We start from the raw sequence: 17812 nt of genomic DNA, 5'->3' as shown, positions 1-17812 counted from the left end.
GATCACACACCTTTTTACAGTTTCTAGATACGCCCTTCTGTTTCTGAGATATGAGGGTTTATATTTTGTCAGGGAATTAGTCACATGGGCATGAAATTAAATTTTTATATTGATAGTGACTCTGGGGATTGTGTAGTCAGGAGGTGTGTATTAGGCTGGGTTCCCACTTCAGAATTCCTGAGATTCCAAGAGCAGCCAGCCCTGACTGAATCAGTTGGCACTGGGACCGCGCAAATATTACCACCCCCCCCCATAGACAAACAAGTTCATTCTTCAGCGGTGGTGAAATTCCCGCAGCTGAAATTCCGTAGTGTGCACTGTTCAGCGGAATCCCATTGCCAGCAATGGGATTCTGCTGCACAAGAATTTTTGAGTGGAATTTCAAAATGTATTTCCCCTTGGAAATTCCTTAGTGTGAACCCAGCCTAAGGGTACGTTCACACGAGCGGATCCCCAGCCTATTTTACCCTGCGGATCCGCCTGATAGGACCTCTATATGCTGCCTTTACATGTGCCTGCTCGGAGCGGCAGTATGCCGCTTTGAGCGGACACATTGGGATGTAGGAGTGGCAGCGCGCATGCGCCATATACTCTCACATCGCGGCAGCTCTCAGCCTAGCTCATAGAGTAGGGGGAGCGTCCACGATCTGTTCGAGTACACCGCGCATGCGCGGCGACACGCACATCGCTTCAGTGTGTCTGTTCGTACCTGCGTATTGCCGCTCCGAGCAGGCACATGTAAAGGCACCATACAGAGGTCCTATCAGCAGCAGATCCACGGCATAAAATACGCTGGGGATCCGATCGTGTGAACGTACCCTAAGGCATACACTCCCCTCAATGTCCCTCAACTGCATTTCAACTGTAACATTTTGCTCCCTCTACTGTAACCAGCACCATTATATGCCAGATTCTTTTAGCAGCATAGGATTTTCCACTTCAGTAAGGCACAGATGGGGTGCGTCTGCTAACTTTGCTATAAGAAGGAATCTTCCAGATTATCCAAAATGTAGATGATCTCTTACACTTCACGTCACAAACCCTGCGTGCTGCAGCATTTCATGGTCAAAAAGATGGGACACTGTCATAGAATTCAACTGACCCCATTATATATAAGTCAATGCAGCATGTCACATGATGAAAACCACAATGCAGGTGTGAAGAGAGCCTTGTTCACATCTAACACTGTGTATAAAGCAATGGAAACGGGTCATCTATGCCACCCTGATCTCACAAGGGGGGGGGGGGGGGGGACAGCCACTTCCTTGCAGTAGATTAAAGGATAGAACATATAGTTAAACTAAATGTTCCCGTTTTAATTTAGGCCCTGATGTCCCGAGGCGAGACATACAAAACAGTAACAGTCTGGTATTTTGGGTATGTAATCTATACATTCATAGCAGGGGTCAGCTGTAATAGGGAGCCAGACGTTATTAGTCCTTCATTCTTGTTCCCAACATTCACTTCAAGGTTCTGCAAAAATGTCCTTTTCTTGAGTTTCTCAAATATTACAGAATTAGTAGATGCCAGACTTATCCGAGTTCTGAGAAGAGAAGAATGACACATATGTAAGAATGTATTTAGGAACATAGAAATTACCACCTCCTAGCCCACTGTTTCCACACCTGGGTGCCTCCAGCTGTTGCAAAACTACAAGTCCGGGCATGCTGGGACTTGTAGTTTTGCAACAGCTGGAGGCACCCTGGTTGGAAAACACTGTCCTAGCCCACAGCCCTATAACTATTTGAGTCACTTTATCTCTGCGCTGTAATCCTAAAATCATTTTATCTTGTGAAGTTAGTGGAAGTGTGGACACCACAAACACAATCTTTGGGTTTTAACAATTTGCAAATGGGCAGAAAGGGATAAAGGTGTTGGGGGGGGGGGGGGCATAAAAGTGAAAATAAGAATGATGCAGGGGTCTTGGGGGGGTGTTAGGGCAGAAAGGGATAAAGGGGTTGGGGGGGGGGGCATAAAAGTGAAAATAAGAATGATGCATGGGGACTTGGGGGGGGGGTTAGGGCAGAAGGGGATAAACAGGTCTAGGGGGGGGGGGCAAAAAAGTGTAAAGAAGAATGATGCAGGGGTCTTCGGGGGTATAAGGGCAGAAGGAGAAGGAGCGGTCTGGGGGGGGGGGGACAGAAAATTTTAAAGAAGTATGATGCAGGGGTCTTGGCGGGTGTGGAGTGTTAGGGTAGAAGGAAACAGGAGGGTGGGGGACAGAAAAATGTAAAGAAGGATGATGCAGGGGTCTTGGGGGGGGGGGGGGCAGAGGAATCTGGATGAGGACTTAGGGGTCAGAGGTGTTTGGGGGTGGGGAGGGGTCTGGAAGAGGATCTATGGGTCTGGAAGAGGACCTAGGGGTCTGGAGGGACTTAAGGCCCATCCACATTTAGGACATTCCTCCGGCAGAAATCTGCTTGCAGCAGAGTCCAAATGTTTTCAATGGTTTTCTGCTGCTCTGTGTGTACTGTGGAATCGCCACAGTGGAATTCCCCCAGCAGAATGGATATAAACCTTGAGAACAAACATGTTCGGTCTTTGGGTGGACGTTCATTCTGCTGGTGGAATTCCACCGGACTGCATTGTCATCTATAGAGATGGCGTACATCCGTGCAGTCCTACCACCAATGGCTTCAGCAGGGGGGGGGGAGTACAGGGGTGGGATTCTAACAAACAGAGGAAACAGTGTCTGGCAGTATTATTTTTAGGGGTCATGGTGTCTGGCAGGGTTATAATGATTATTGTAGTCATGCAGAGGATAAGGATCTGCTAACAAAGTAACCAATGATGTTCGGGCGTCAGACTCTGAAGAGAAGATGGAGCTGAAAGAAGACAAGGACCAGTGGAAGAAGAAAAGTAAAGACAACAGAGAAGACGTCTACTGTGAGTCATTATACAGTTGTGCGTTCTCCTGACTGTCCCATCAGAGCTGTAGTCACTTGTAATTTCTTCAGCGATGATGGGTGTCACTGTACTCCAATCTGTGGCTCTCCAACTGTTAAAAAACTACAACTCCCATAAGGCCTGAAGCTTTGCAACAGCTGGAGAGCCACTTTAACCAAGGTGATTTTAGAGTATGCAGCCTATTTTATTTTAATGGGTCTGACTTCGGAGACACCTACCATAAAAAAAAAAAAAAAACAATGGGCTGCTTAGTCTAATATGCCCGGGCCTATTTTTGCTCTCAGTCCGGCCCTGGAAGTACTGAATGTGTATTACAGGAATTTCCCAACCTTTATCTCTACAGTTGTTTCAAAACTACAGCTCCCATCATGCTCTTCTGTCTGCATGATGGCAATTGTAGTTTTGCCAACTTAAATAGTATTTTACGTGAGTAAAAATATGCAATAACTCCCTTTTCTCAGGAAGATGCTTCAGCCTTATTTTCTTATTTCATATTGCACAAAGACAGTCTCGCAGGACTCCGTTAGTTACATATAGCAGCAAGGAATAGCAGCAATGTCTGTACTTTCATCAGTCGGACCCCCTTATTCATGCGCTCATGAATAAGTGCATGAATAAGGGGGTCCGCCCCAAAAACATTGTGCCATGACTGATGAAAGTACAGACATTGCTGCTATTCCTTGCTGCTATATGTAACTAACGGAGTCCTGCGAGACTGTCTTTGTGCAATATGAAATAAGAAAATAAAGCCGGAAGAATCTTCCTGAGAAAAGGGAGTTATTGCATATTTTTACTCACGTAAAATACTATTTAAGTTGGCGTGCTGCTAGCACTTTAATAGCCCTACACACGTATTTAATCCAGTTTGTTCTAGTGGAGTTGTTTGGAGCTCTGAATGTATGGGCTTTCTTTCCATGAACTGAATAAGAAGGAACGCAATTGAGTTTGTGTTTTGAGAATTGTAGTTTTGCAACAGCTGGAGAGTTCATATCAGGGGGGGGGAACGGGACCTCATTGATTGTTTTAAGGGACACAGAGGTATAATTTGCTTCAGGGCAAGTGGCAATGTAATATATGGGGGCCCAGCATGTGGAAGTATTATACTCAGGGATACAGTGTGATGCAGCATAATCAGGGGCACGGTGTGTGGCAGTATTATACTCAGGGGCACGGCGTTTGACAGCATTCTATTTAGGTATACAGCATGTGGCAGTATTATACTCAGGGGTACAGTGTGTGGCAGTATTGTCCTCAGGGGCACGCTGTGTGGCAGTATTATACTCAGGGGCATAGTGTTTGACAACATTCTATTTAGGTATACAGCATGTGGCAGTATTATACTCAGGGGTACAGTGTGTGGCAGTATTATGCTCAGGGGCACGCTGTGTGGCAGTATTATACTCAGGGGAACAGCGTTTGACAGCATTCTATTTAGGTATACAGCATGTGGCAGTATTATACTCAGGGGTACAGTGTGTGGCAGTATTGTCCTCAGGGGCACACTGTGTGGCAGTATTATACTCAGGGGCATAGTGTTTGACAACATTCTATTCAGGTATACAGCATGTGGCAGTATTATACTCAGGGGTACAGTGTGTGGCAGTATTGTCCTCAGGGGCACACTGTGTGGCAGTATTATACTCAGGGGCATAGTGTTTGACAGCATTCTATTCAGGTATACAGCATGTGGCAGTATTATATTCAGGGGCATAGTGTGCGACAGTATTATACCAGGGGCACAGTGTGTGGCAGTATTATACCAGGGGCATAGTGTGTGACAGTTGGAGAATGGTTATGACTTATTAAGTACTAATTATGTTGTACAACAGGCAGTGCCTATTTCTGTCACGGCACTGTGGCTGCTAGGTGTGAACCAGGTCTTAGGGTTTAGCTCGGACCTTCACCGAATGGCAGACCTGGAAAAGCGGACCCCTACTAAAAGTAGTTGAGTATCCCTGCCATAAACCTACAGCCTGAATACAGTGTAAGCCAAGCCCTATGGTAACGTTTGAGCAGGTCTTGGCTGTTAACCTCAACCCATATCACTTCAGGTTAATAGGAGGTTTTTAGAATCTTAGGATATAATCTCCTAAATAGGGCCTAATAAACCCAGTGCATGGCAGGCTAAGAGCAAAATGAAAACACCACAGCAGTTTGGGGAAAAAAAGCTTTGTATAAAGGAACCACTGAATGGGGTAGTATGGATCACTGAATGTAAGTTTCTGTGGGATAGGTGCAATGTGTGTGTGTTTATCTTGCTCGCTCTAAATATATATATATATATATATATTAGTGTTGGGTCAATGGATTTGTTATTTTTTCTTGCAATCAGTATAACTTATCATTTGTTCATGGTTCTGCCATTTGTATACACTGCTCAAAAAATAAAGAGAACACTAAGAGAACACATCCTAGATCTGAATGAATGAACTAATCATATGAAATACTTTCATCATTACATAGTTGAATGTGCTGACAACAAAATCACACAAAAATGATCATAGGAAATCAAATTTATCAACCCATGGAGGTCTGGATATGGAGTCACACTCAAAATCAAAGTGAAAAACCCCACTACAGGCTGATCCAACTTTGATATAATGTCCTTAAAACAAGTCAAAATGAGGCTCAGTTGTGTGTGTGGCCTCCATGTGCCTGTATGACCTCCCTACAATGCTCGGGCATGCTCCTGGACAGTCTGTGGTGCAATGAGGTGTTTTTGGATGGAGAGAGACATGATGTCCCAGATGAGCTCAATCGGATTCAGGTCTGGGGAATGGGCGGGTCAGTCCATAGCATCAATGCCTTCCTCTTGCAGGAACTGCTGACACACTCCAGCCACATGAGGTTTAACATTGTCTTGCATTAGGAGGAACCCAGGGCCAACCTCACCAGCATATGGTCTCACAAGGGGTCTGAGGATCTCATCTCGGTACCTAATGGCAGTCAGGCTACCTCAGGCAAGCACATGGAAGGCTGCGCGGCCCCCCAAAGAAATGCCACCCCACACTATTACTGTCCCACCGCCAAACCAGTCATGCTGGAGGATGTTGCAGGCAGCAGAACATTCTCCACAACATCTCCAGACTCTGTCACGTCTGTCACATGTGCTCAGTGTGAACCTGCTTTCATCTGTGATGAGCACAGGGCGCCAGTGGCGAATTTGCAAATCTTAGTGTTTTCTGGCAAATGCCAAATGTCCTGTACGGTGTTAGGCTGTAAGCACAACCCCCACCAATGGACGTCAGGCCCTCATACCACTCTTATGGAGTCTGTTTCTGACCGTTTGAGTGGACACATGCACAATTGTGGCCTGCTGGAGGTCATTTTGCAGGGCTCTGACAGTGCTCCTCCTTGCACAAAGGCAGAGGTAGCAGTTCTGCTGCTGGGTTGTTGCCCTCCTATGGCCTCCTCCATGTCTCCTGATGTACTGGCCTGTCTCCTGGTAGCGCCTCCATGCTCTGAACACTATGCTGACAGACACAGCAAACCTTCTTGCCTCAGCTTGCATTGATGTGCCATCCTGGATGAGCTGCACTACATGAGCCACTTGTGTGGGTTGTAGACTTTGTCTCATGCTACCACTAGATTGAATGCACCGCCAGCATTCAAAAGTGACCAAAACATCAGCCAGGAAGCATAGGGACTGAGAAGTGGCCTGTGGTCACCACCTGAAGAACCACTCCTTTATTGGGAATGTCTTGCTAATTGCCTATAATTTCCACCTGTTGTCGGTTCCATTTGCACAACAGCATGTGAAATTGATTGTCAATTAGTGTTTCTTCCTGAGTGGACAGTGTAATTTCACAGAAGTGTGATTGACTTGAAGTTACATTGGGTTGTTAAGTTGTTATTTATTAAGTTGTTCTTTTTTTTTGAGCAGTGTATATCTCCTACATCTATTTTTACCTGATTTTTCAAGAAATATTTATTTAGTATTTTCAATATGTATAGTTTGTGTATTTTAGCATATATGGATAAAGCTGTTCCACGGCTGCCAGTAAGTGCTTGTCAACCACATTTAAGGATACTGCCACAAATAATTTACAATAAAAGTAACATTTTGGTGATGAGAAGCTGGTTCTTACCGTGGAGATTCGATTCCACTATCTCCAGTGGTGCTATGGTTTTCATTTTGAGTAGCTTCTAATGGATTAGTCTTTGTGTTGAATAACTTTAAGGTGTGCTCATAACAAGTCCTTCCGTCTCCAGATGGTTGCCCTGTGTTCTTCATAGGTTTCTCATCACTTCCTTTAATGGATGTCTGGACAGTCTCCGCCACAGAGTTACAGTCACTAGAATTGCAGTAATCGAATATACTGCCTTCACAAAGCTCAGGTTGAATACATTTAGCAGTATCGACATCTACTTCTTGATGGTGAAGAACATACTGAGACAATGGCTGGCAAGAACTTCCTTCTACATGTAGAGCAGATCTAGTATAACTATGAGAACTGTCAGAAGAGAAGATAGATGATGTATAATCTTCTTGGCAATGGCCATTTAAAGAAAACTGATGTATTGAAGGTCTGTTTGAGTCCCAGTGACTTGGAGAAGTTTCTCGGGCAGCATGGCTTTCTTCATGTAGATCATAAAGATTTTTCATCTCCAGGCTCCTATTTTGGATGCACATTTCAAGATTTTGACACATTCCAATATGTTCATCAGTATCTCCCTCAAAGTAGAAGGAACTTGAGGCATCATCGTTGTCCTCCTTCTTGTAAAACATTTGATCCTCTTCCTCAACAAGATCTTTATTCTGAGAAGTACCGGAAAATGCTGTGTACTTTGGTAGATCTTTACTGTTCATTTCACTTGCTGAATAACTTCCATGGGAGTCAGGCTCATTTTTCTCTAATGCACCAACATTGGATCTACCAAAACTTTTTGAAGAGCTTATACTTCTACAGAGACTTGTTTGTGCATGTTGTAAGGATTCATTAAGTGAAGTCATCTTGTTGCAATACGACACAGGAGAGTAAGGATTCCCTACATCATGTTCCCAAGTCCTTTCTGACTGTACCAACACCTTTGTTTGACTGTCACTGAAAAGAGGACTTCCTTCTTCATCTGGTGACCCTAGTGTTGAGCTGTGTTCTTTTAGGTGTTTAAACTTATCATCTATCCTCAGGGTACTAGATTGAGGGTAACTAGGAGGGTATTCTCTTAAATCGTCTTTTTCGTTTATCGGCACTATCTGATCACGGAACAAATTCTCACGATATGTGTCTTCAGGCCTTTCAGCTTTTAGATGTCTGGTTCCTGCTTGGACATTTAAGCCTGAACAGTCTAGTGACTTTGGTCGTGGCATATGTTTCCTGTCTTTCCCAGGTCTGCATTTCTTAACCTCTTTTATAGGTTTGCATCCACTGACATTAATGTTATCTCTGTAAGAGATACCCTCAAATGGATTACAGATTTGCTTTTTGTACACAACTTCAGGCTGGTTACTATATTCATTACCTGCAGTCAATATATCTGGAACCCTTGTATCATCCATCATGGCAGACTGCTGCTGCGACTTCTTTATCACATCTACTTCTACCTCTCTGGTCAACCTTGGGGCACACATATCTTTCTTATTTTTTTCCTTGTTTGCCTGACCTTTTTTGTGGTACTTTGATATTCTATTATTTTTCTTCTTGTTACTTCCTCTAAGATTTTGAGCATTTTTCATTTTTAGTATCTCTGTTGAAGTTCCTTTACTGAAATACTTTTTCTGTTCTTCAACTTTCTGCATCATCACTGTGTGTTTCATCAAGTTGTCCACAGTCAGAACAGGATTAATTCGTTTAATAATCTCATGTTCTATGTCGCGAGGGATATTATCTATATTGTCTTCATCCCGGACGGGCCATTCCTCAGGTGGAAATTGTGCTGAAAAGCTCGTCAACTCCTTTTTGGATTTTTCTTTCTTTGCAACACTGCGCCAAAAGAGACTGATTCCAAATCTCTTATTGCACTTTTCTTTTTCTTTAAGTGAATGTTGCGGTTTACTTTTACTACAAGTGTGCGGGTCCCGGGATGTTGACGTTGCCTGATTTTGGACAGAGGGCTTTGAATCTTTGACAGACTTTTGTTCTTTTCCATTACCCTCATTGATGGACTGCTGCCCCAGTATATTATGGGTGGAGTTTTCAGAGAAACAACTGCAGGACCTGCAGTGTGATACTGAGGGAACATTAGGTTTGGTTAGATCAGCGCAGCTCTCCATGCTCACCAGATATGTGATGGCTGGTGGAGAGATGGAGGTCTCCTCAGCTGCCCCGCACTTATTGTGCGACACAGCCGTCCTAGTGATAAAGTAAGTCTGAGGAGTCACTATGAAGTAGCCTTCTCCAGTGTGGTATATTTTCCTTTCTTTGATAAGCGTTCCAAGAGTAGAATACAGAATTTCCTGGGATGGTGTAGCTATACCTGTAAAAGAAGATATTCCCAGTTATATTACTATGCATAATATAACACCACAATTGAAAAACATTAGCACCCAGGTATAGTCTACATAAATAAAAAGTTTTGAAACAACAACAGAGACTGAATCAGAGGGCCCAATCGGACTGCTCCATGCATACAGCCAGGAAAAAATGCTAATCCCGACGAAGAGGACAGCAGCCGATATAATGAAAAAGAGTGCTACTGCGGGGTGCCAAGCTAAAAGAGCTATAGCAACATGCAAGGTACAACATAAGAATAGAAGCTTGCACTCACCGCTCCTGTAGACTTTTTCATACGGTCAGTCTGTTCCAGCAAGGAGACTTCATTGGTGCTCAGAGGCAAACAGCTGTTTTCGCACAGTAGGTGTGTGCTTCTTCCGGCCTCAGAGGCCGGAAGAAGCACACACCTACTGTGCGAAAACGGCTGTTTGCCTCTGAGCACCCCGCATCAATGAAGTCTCCTTGCCGGAACGGACTGACAGTTTGAAAAAAGTCTACAGGAGCGGTGAGTGCAAGCTTCTATTCTTATATTGTACCATAAAAAGTTTCGAACTTTGTCCTAATTCCAAAGCATATACTGGTGTCTTCAGCACGGAAATCTCCCAGAAGACCTCATTGTTCAGTCTCTACAGCACCTGCTCTGTAGTTTTGCATTCTTTGTGAAGTATCCTTTACACGAGCAATGTACAGTGCCCACTGTATTATATGAACTCTGACACTCTTGGGGATGAGTCTATCAACAAGCAGTCAGCTGTTTCCAATACTGACCAAACCCGCTGACCTACGACATGAGTTGTAGCTCAGGATCAGTACAACATGAATAATGCAATGTATTTAGAAAGTTACGCGGCTATTAGATTACAACCTGCCTAACTTTCTTATGGCTATTTTACACAATTTTTCAAGCCACTGGTTAGCAGTCACTGTCTTAATAATAATCAATGTTCTTGAGGTTCTTAATTTACTTTCGATAATTATAATTACAGTCTTCATAATAATGGGCCAATGTATATAAGACATCGCACCCACTAATGTATGTCATGTAGACACTAGTTTGGTTGATGCCTTAAGTACATGGCCATGGATATAGATTACACATATTCTAAATACAGACGGCAAATGGTCAGCACCTGGATAATGTTTTATCAGCTGCTCCATTAGGGATTCCTGTGTCACTAGAATCTGGGCTGCGTTCATATCAGATATAGCACAGCACAACACTTCTGCCAGGGGAATGAACTGAGACTGAGGAACAGGATTCATCTGCATGGGAGACACATCACCTGCAAAGATATAAAACAGACTGTCATTCAAACAGAAAATGATGTTAAAAACCTGGAAAAAATTATAATAAGATGGAGATATAAATCATGAAACAGCAAAAAAAAGAAAGAAAAAAAAAAAAGAAACTGCAAACATTTGCTGATATTTTAGCTCAAATTTGACACACCAGTAATATACTACATTATAACAAATCAATTAGCAACCTTTAAGGGGTACTCCACTGTAAAACATTTGAATTTCCTTTCTGTCTGACCACAGTGCTCTCTGCCGACACCTCTGCCCATGTAAGGCACTGTCCAGAGCAGGATAGGTTAGCTATGGGGATTTGCTCCTAAAATGGACAGGGGTGTTAGCAGAGAGCACTGTAGTCAGACAGGAAGGAAATTCAAAAAGAAAAGATCTTCCTGTGGAGCATACAGTAGCTGATAAAAAATCTTAATCCAGTAGTTATCAGCTGCTGTATACTACAGAGGAAGTTCTTTTCTTTTTGAATTTCCTTTATGTCTGACCACAGTGCTCTCTGCTGACACCTCTGTCCATTTTAAGAGCAAATCCCCATAGCAAACCTTTCCTGCTCTGGACAATTCCTGACATGGACAGGGGTGTCAGCAGAGAGCACTGTGGACAGACAAAGGAAGTTGAAAAAGAAAAGAACTTCCTGTGGAGCATACAGCAGCTGATAAGTACTGAAAGGATTAAGATATTTTAATAGAAGTAATTTACTAATCTATTTAACTTTCTGGCACCAGTTGATTTAAAAAAAATAATAATGTTTTCCATCAGAGTACCCCTTTAAAGGGTTTGGATGTGGCTACAAACCTGTCAATCTGGATGTGGTATTGTAACTGGTGCCTATGGACATATTTTAGGGCTCCTATGCAGAACAAGCCACTGGCTGGCAATCCAGAGCTAGATTTTATTTTTATGTATAGTAATAGAAGACCTACAAATAACCCTACAGTCCCAACATTATCTCCTGTTTTGCTTCTCTACACAGCAAATTTCCTGTCCAGTAATCCCATAAAAGCCGACAGTTTAATATTAGAAAATAGCAAATGCCAATGAAATATCTCAGACTATTGATTTCTTTATAACTCTGCTTACCTAGACAGTAAGAAAACCTAACATTATGACTACATTGTCTTCCATCAAATGAAGCATTACTCCACATTCAGGGGAAGGCATTGATGGCAATTCTCGACGATTATTTAGAAATTCTTCTTTCGTTCACATGTACTCAATCCACTGCAGATTTCAGCTATTTATTTATATTGAGTAAATCTGCAACCTATTAAAATGATCTACAGAAATAGAAAAACTGTTTAAGAAACAAAAAACAGAACCATCTGTCCTCGGGTTGTATGTGGAATTACAGCTTGGCTCCATTCACTTCAATGGAACTGAGCTGCAATCTCACACACAACCTAAGGACAGGTGTGGCTGGTTTTTTGGAAGAAATTGGTTTTCAAATTCTGTATAACCCCTCTAAAGGGGTATTCCAGATTTTTTTCTTCTTCAGCCTTTGAGCCCATGATGTAAAGCTATACTGTATAATATGTTTTTTACCGCTGTGTAACACTTTGTCCTGTTTTCATGCTTGGGACCCACACCCGGAAGTCACTTTATTTGACTGTTTCCCACTGTTTCCTTTGACCTTTCCCACTATTTTATGCAAGACAAAGGGGGAGATTTATCATTACTTGTGCAGAGGAAATGTTGCCCATAGCAACCAATCAACTTGCTTATTTAATTTTTAACAAAGCCTCTGAAAAATGAAATAAGAAATCTGATTGGTTGCTATGGGCAACTGAACTTTTCCTTTGCATAGGTTTTGATAAATCTCCCCCAAAATGTCATAAGTTACATGGTCTCCAGGGGGCATGGCTATGACCGTGGCTAGTCCTATGAAACCGTTGTCGCACCAGTTACAGGTGCATCCCGGCGTTCCCGCCTGCTGTCTCTACATATCTATGTGAATTGAAGCGGTTTGTGCAGTATTGAAGTGAGCACCGCCTCCCCCCTGGATTAGGTTTCTCCATCTGAATTATCCATACTCCACCCGAGTAGTTCAAGTCATACCCAGGGATATTTAGTGCAGTGCCAGACGACTTTCTTCACATATGAGTATTATTATACCAGTTTGATATCTCATACAAATTTATGACAGAAAAATAAAAACAGCGTTAGCTTGTTCATAGTCTGTTCGCTGTTTCCTTTGCAGGGGCGGATTATCAGGAATAAATGTTCCTCGGAAAGCTCATTTGCCCTTTAATCCTTAAAACCTTAACTTAAAACAGTTGCAGCCTAAAAAACTAGCAGAAATCGTGTTCACCAGGATGTATACGAGGATAAAGCCAGCCTACAACTCCTAGTGCACTGATCCTGACACAGCGCCATCTTAGGGGAGGCTGTTAAATTACACTTGACCTTTGTTTTACAGCGCACCATTGTCAACCTCAACAAAGCCTGTTTATGGAAAGCTTTCCAAGAGCCTTTTATCCTGACTAGTTGCTAAGATTCCACTTTCAGGTGTATAAAATCAGGCAAAAGTCTTTGTATGGAGTAAAGAAAGATAGAGTTCAGATCCCCTCTCTCCTGTGTGAACCTATATCAGCTCTGAAACTCAATACCTGCCGCCGTGAGCCAGAAACGTCCTAAAAAAAGGCACTTAACATAGGTGAAAGGGTAACCTGTTAGTCATAACAAATTAATTTGGTTGCAACAAACTTCAGTATTCATAATCCATCAATTCCTATCTCATCATCTCTGGTGTCTGGATACTGAAAGGAGCATAGTAAGAAACTAGGACCTAACCTTACATATGCTTTTCATTATATAAAAAAAAATAATCTATTGTCCTGAGGCACTCAAGTCAAGTCAGTTAATGGTCAGGAAATAAAAAATAAAATCCGGTGTAAATACCAATAATGGATTTCCTGAATGACAATGTTGGTCCGTGGCGGAAATTAGATTGCGAGCTCTACAGTGAAAGAGAGACTTATTAAAAGATATTTGTGCATTTAAGGCAATTTATGGTACTCTCTAATAACAAAGGTGCCAATCTGCCATAATATTAAAACTAACATGGACTCCAAAAAGACCTCTGAAGGGGTCAGGTTGTATCTGACACCAAGACAATAGCAGTAGATCCTTTATTGTAAGATTTTAGATGTGATTTCCATGGATCAGACTTGTTCATGCAGATCTGGAAAATGTGGAGCCAGAATCAACACCCTGTTCCTCAAGCCATTTCTAAACACTTTTGTAGTGTTATCCTACTGAAATATATTCCATGACCTTTAGGGACCATCACTCACATGAAGGGATGTACTTGGTCTGCAATAATATTTAGGTAAGTGTTTAATGTCAAAGTAATATTCACATGAATGCCAAGACCCAAGGCTTCCCAGTAGAACATTGCCCAGAGCATTCTAGTGCCTCCACTAGCTTGCCTTCTTCCCATAATGCACTATTCTGCTGGTAAATTACACACTTGCACATAGTCATCCTCTTGAAGTAAAATGAGTTATGATTCATCAGACCAGACCACCTTTATATGCTTTTAGTAGTGTACAGGGAACATGGACAACTGACTGGTCAATGGTTATGCACCAAGCTGAAATGTGTGTTCCTTTTTTGGACCACTTTGTAGCTATTAAAGGGGTACTCCGCTGGCCAGCGTTAAGAAGTAAACGTTCTGAACGCTGTTTTCACGTTGCAGAGGTTGGCCATGACCCTCGTGGTGTCACAACCCTTCAATGCAAGACAATGGGAGGAGGCATGATGGCAGTCACGCCCCCTCCCATTGACTTGAATTGAGGGGGCATGGCCGTTACGCCACGAGGGGCGTGGCCGACTCCCGCAGCGCAAAATCAGCGTTCAGAACATTTACTTCTGAACGCTGGCCAGTGGAGTACCTCTAACTCTTGCATCGTAAACACCCACTGAAGCTACTCTGACAAGGGCTAAATTATGGTGGCTAGACAACTTTCAAGAGTACCTATCATGATCTAAACTCTCCCTAATGTGCCCCCCCCCCCTCCCACACACACACTCATCTGTCCCTGACTCATTGACACTATTTCTGTGTTTTTTCATTCAAAACCCCCTCATTCTACCTGATTTATTGTCTTCTTGGCTGCTCATTCAGCCATCCTAGTGGGAGGGTGGAAGGGGGAATGGCCCAGCATAGAGGCTGTGAACAGTGGGCCTGCAGTTCTGAGTCTTCTCCTATCTGTTTACAACTGCAAGTGCAGAGAGAAGGAAGATCGGAGCTCAGATAGTAAAATGAATGAGGGCATGCAGTAAGGCAGAGTCAAGAGTATGCCCTGCTGTGCTATGAGCTCAGTGCTGGCTCCTGCCTACCTGATTCACAGGCAGGGAGCAGCGTGAGCTTATCTGTGTCCCAGCTGCAGTCTGAGGTTTTGGACTCCAGCATGAGTCTGAAATCTATAAAAAAAAAAAAAAGGATTGCAGCCAGGACTGGTAGGGAGACCCCTAGTGATCATTTTTTCAAAAAGGAAAATTAAATAGAAAGAAGCATATTTTTTTTTAATAACATGCAATTGGAAAGTTATTCTGCATACATTAATATATAATATATCAAAAGTTTTTTTGATGAGAGGTACCCTTTAAGAACCGACTGTCTAGTTGCTGCCTGGTATATTCCCTCGAGTGAAAGGCAACAGGCACCATTGTTACATCATCATCAATGTTACGCTAGATATCAGTCTCCTAGAAAAGAAACGGACATCCACTCCCCTGCGCAAACACTGTGGGATATAGCCGTCTGTTTAGAGATTATATGGTCTAATGGATGGACCGAACAGAGGAATATACACATAAAAATGCATAGTAAGCTTTTGTTTCTTATCATGGTGGATGTGAAATACTGATGCCCCTTGGCATCAATTTGAGTCTCATATGTATAATAGACTCAGCTGTAATACATACTGATTAAAAAAAAAAATAACAAAAAAAAGTGTGAATACGGTCTTCATTGAAAACTTTTCATTCTATGGGATGTGTAACAGAATGTATTGGCGACATACACTCAAAAACAATGTTTTTTACTAAATAATTCTACATGTTTTAATAGTGAAACTGAGAACTTTCTACCAGGTGGTGAAGCATTGTGTCAGTCTATACCTCTGGAGAACACAATAGAGTTTAACCTGACCTAACCTTGTTCTCTATTCCATGAGTGATCTCCGTGCACATAGGAATTTGTAATATGATCACTTATTTAAAGCGACAGTGCAGACGTATTAAGTAGGGCTGTCTTTAGCCATCTAACTAATAGGAATGTATAATCATACATCAAGCGCTCTAGGTGACCTGACATTTGCTAAATTGAACTAAAAAAAGAATATGAGAAGCAGGTCTCCGATAAGAGAATGATCTCTAGTGTCACCTCTAGGAAATAAGCGTTCCATAGAGAAGTAATGCCTGTAGTAGGGAAACGCACAATGTGATCTTGCACTTCTCCTAAATAGTTGTGTCCACCAAGCACATTAATGGACATAGCATACAATGTGTCCTCCTGCAGCCTTCCTTCTCTAACTCCAAACCAACAGACTTTCCTTCATGGTGTGGCAGGAATCTAACAGCGATGGATGAACTTCCACACAATAGTAAGTCAAACATCCATTTAATTACCCATAATGCAATGCAATAATAACGCAACCGAGTTTCACGGTACAAACTGACCACTTCATTAGGCATGTAAGGTACAAGAAGGGTCACCAATTTATAGCACTGGTTTAACCCAAAAATAGACATAAAAATAAATAAATCTGTAGCAACAGGATAAAAAAAAAATCTAAGGCAATACAAATGAATATAATATAAATAAATCACAATATGCAAACAGGTATTTTAAATGAGACGACTGAAAAGACACCTATGGTGATTTATATATATTATCTTAATTTTTATGGTATGATTATTGCCGTAGATTTTTTTATCCTGTTGCTATACAGATATGTATTTTTTTTTACATGTTTTCTTTTATTTATGCTTGTGTGTGTCTACAGGAGATTGCAGGGTGTCCCAGTGGTTGGGCAATCACACACTTTTCCACTATCCTCTGGGGCCAAGAACAAAGGAACAATAGCAGAACTTCTCCTAATGCTGTATTTCTACATGTCCATACCTACTGCATCTGTGCTACAAGCTTACTATTGTACAGTCTGCACGTGAATTTGGATTATTGACCTAGAAGGGGGACAATTGGATTCTGTTTATCAAACAAGCGCTAGTGGTAGTCCCATGTAAGGTCAGAGGGCCCATTTTGAATTTGGGATTACGTGGCCCTAATTGCAAAACAAAACTGCCGTCTGTGAGATGCTGAACTAACACATGAGCCGGTTGTATTCAAGGATCTGGTGTTTACCACCCCAGACTAACTAACATGTAGAAGCTAGTCATCTGGATATCTTCCTTCCCTTCAAAAGAAAATACCACCAATGGGACCATTCATTCGCATCCTTGATGCCTCCCACCAGTAATCATAACAAGGTTCCTGGCATGTTCTGGACCAGGCTGCCACATGCTTTACATTTCTGCAAATGAGAAAACAGCTGTAGCCCAAATTATGCCTTTTCCTTCCTGACTGACTTCTGCATCTGGTGCCTCATTTTCTACAAGGAACATTGCACATTTTCTTTTGCTTTGAGAAGGAAAGACATCCGTAATTGATTCTGATACGTGCAAACAATGGCTGCTTTATAAAGAATAGAAGCTTCATTTTAGAGGTGGGAGAGAGTGGGCTCCCCAAGACAGACCTGCTGCAATCAACCAATGAGCGGACCCCCCGGCTTTGTGGGATTTCCAGGGTATGTTTATCTTCCAATGCTGTTCGACCTCACAGAGTTAACTTTTTACTAATGTTTTTGCAAATTGCAACAGGACAATACATCAACATGACAGTGGTGCCAATGTGTTTACCAGGTGCTGTCACTTAGTGTTAATATCTGGTGACCTTTTACCCCAGTGTATGTATGATTAACATACTACTGACCTATAAACCAGACCTTTACAAGTAACCTGTTTAAAATAACATTTTTGGCACAATACAGCAGGGTGCTTCCTTAGGGTACATTCACACGTACCATGCACAAACACCATAGGTGTCATTGGACCTTGTAGTGAAAGAATTTATTTGTTGAATAGCCATCTGCAATTTC

General features: G+C 42.3%; 1 protein-coding gene across 4 annotated transcripts in view; it reads right to left on the bottom strand.

Annotated features, from left to right (window-relative positions):
- Window positions 1–600: 600 nt before the first annotated feature.
- Window positions 601–17812, bottom strand: part of STOX1 (storkhead box 1) — a 64654-nt gene continuing 47442 nt past the window's right edge. For all 4 annotated transcript variants that reach the window (XM_056530319.1, XM_056530317.1, XM_056530318.1 and 1 more), the window contains exons 2-4: window positions 10472–10624; window positions 6996–9324; window positions 601–1543 (exon numbers count right to left, since the gene is read on the bottom strand). In XM_056530319.1, coding sequence (XP_056386294.1) covers window positions 1387–1543; window positions 6996–9324; window positions 10472–10610 — 2625 coding nt within the window. In that variant the 5' untranslated portion in view covers window positions 10611–10624 and the 3' untranslated portion in view covers window positions 601–1386. The remainder of the gene's footprint in view (window positions 1544–6995; window positions 9325–10471; window positions 10625–17812) is intronic.

Source organism: Hyla sarda, chromosome 7 (assembly GCF_029499605.1).
Source record: "Hyla sarda isolate aHylSar1 chromosome 7, aHylSar1.hap1, whole genome shotgun sequence".
Taxonomy (NCBI): domain Eukaryota; kingdom Metazoa; phylum Chordata; class Amphibia; order Anura; family Hylidae; genus Hyla; species Hyla sarda.
Note: the sequence above shows the minus strand (reverse complement) of the source record. Positions and strands in the feature narration are given on the sequence as shown.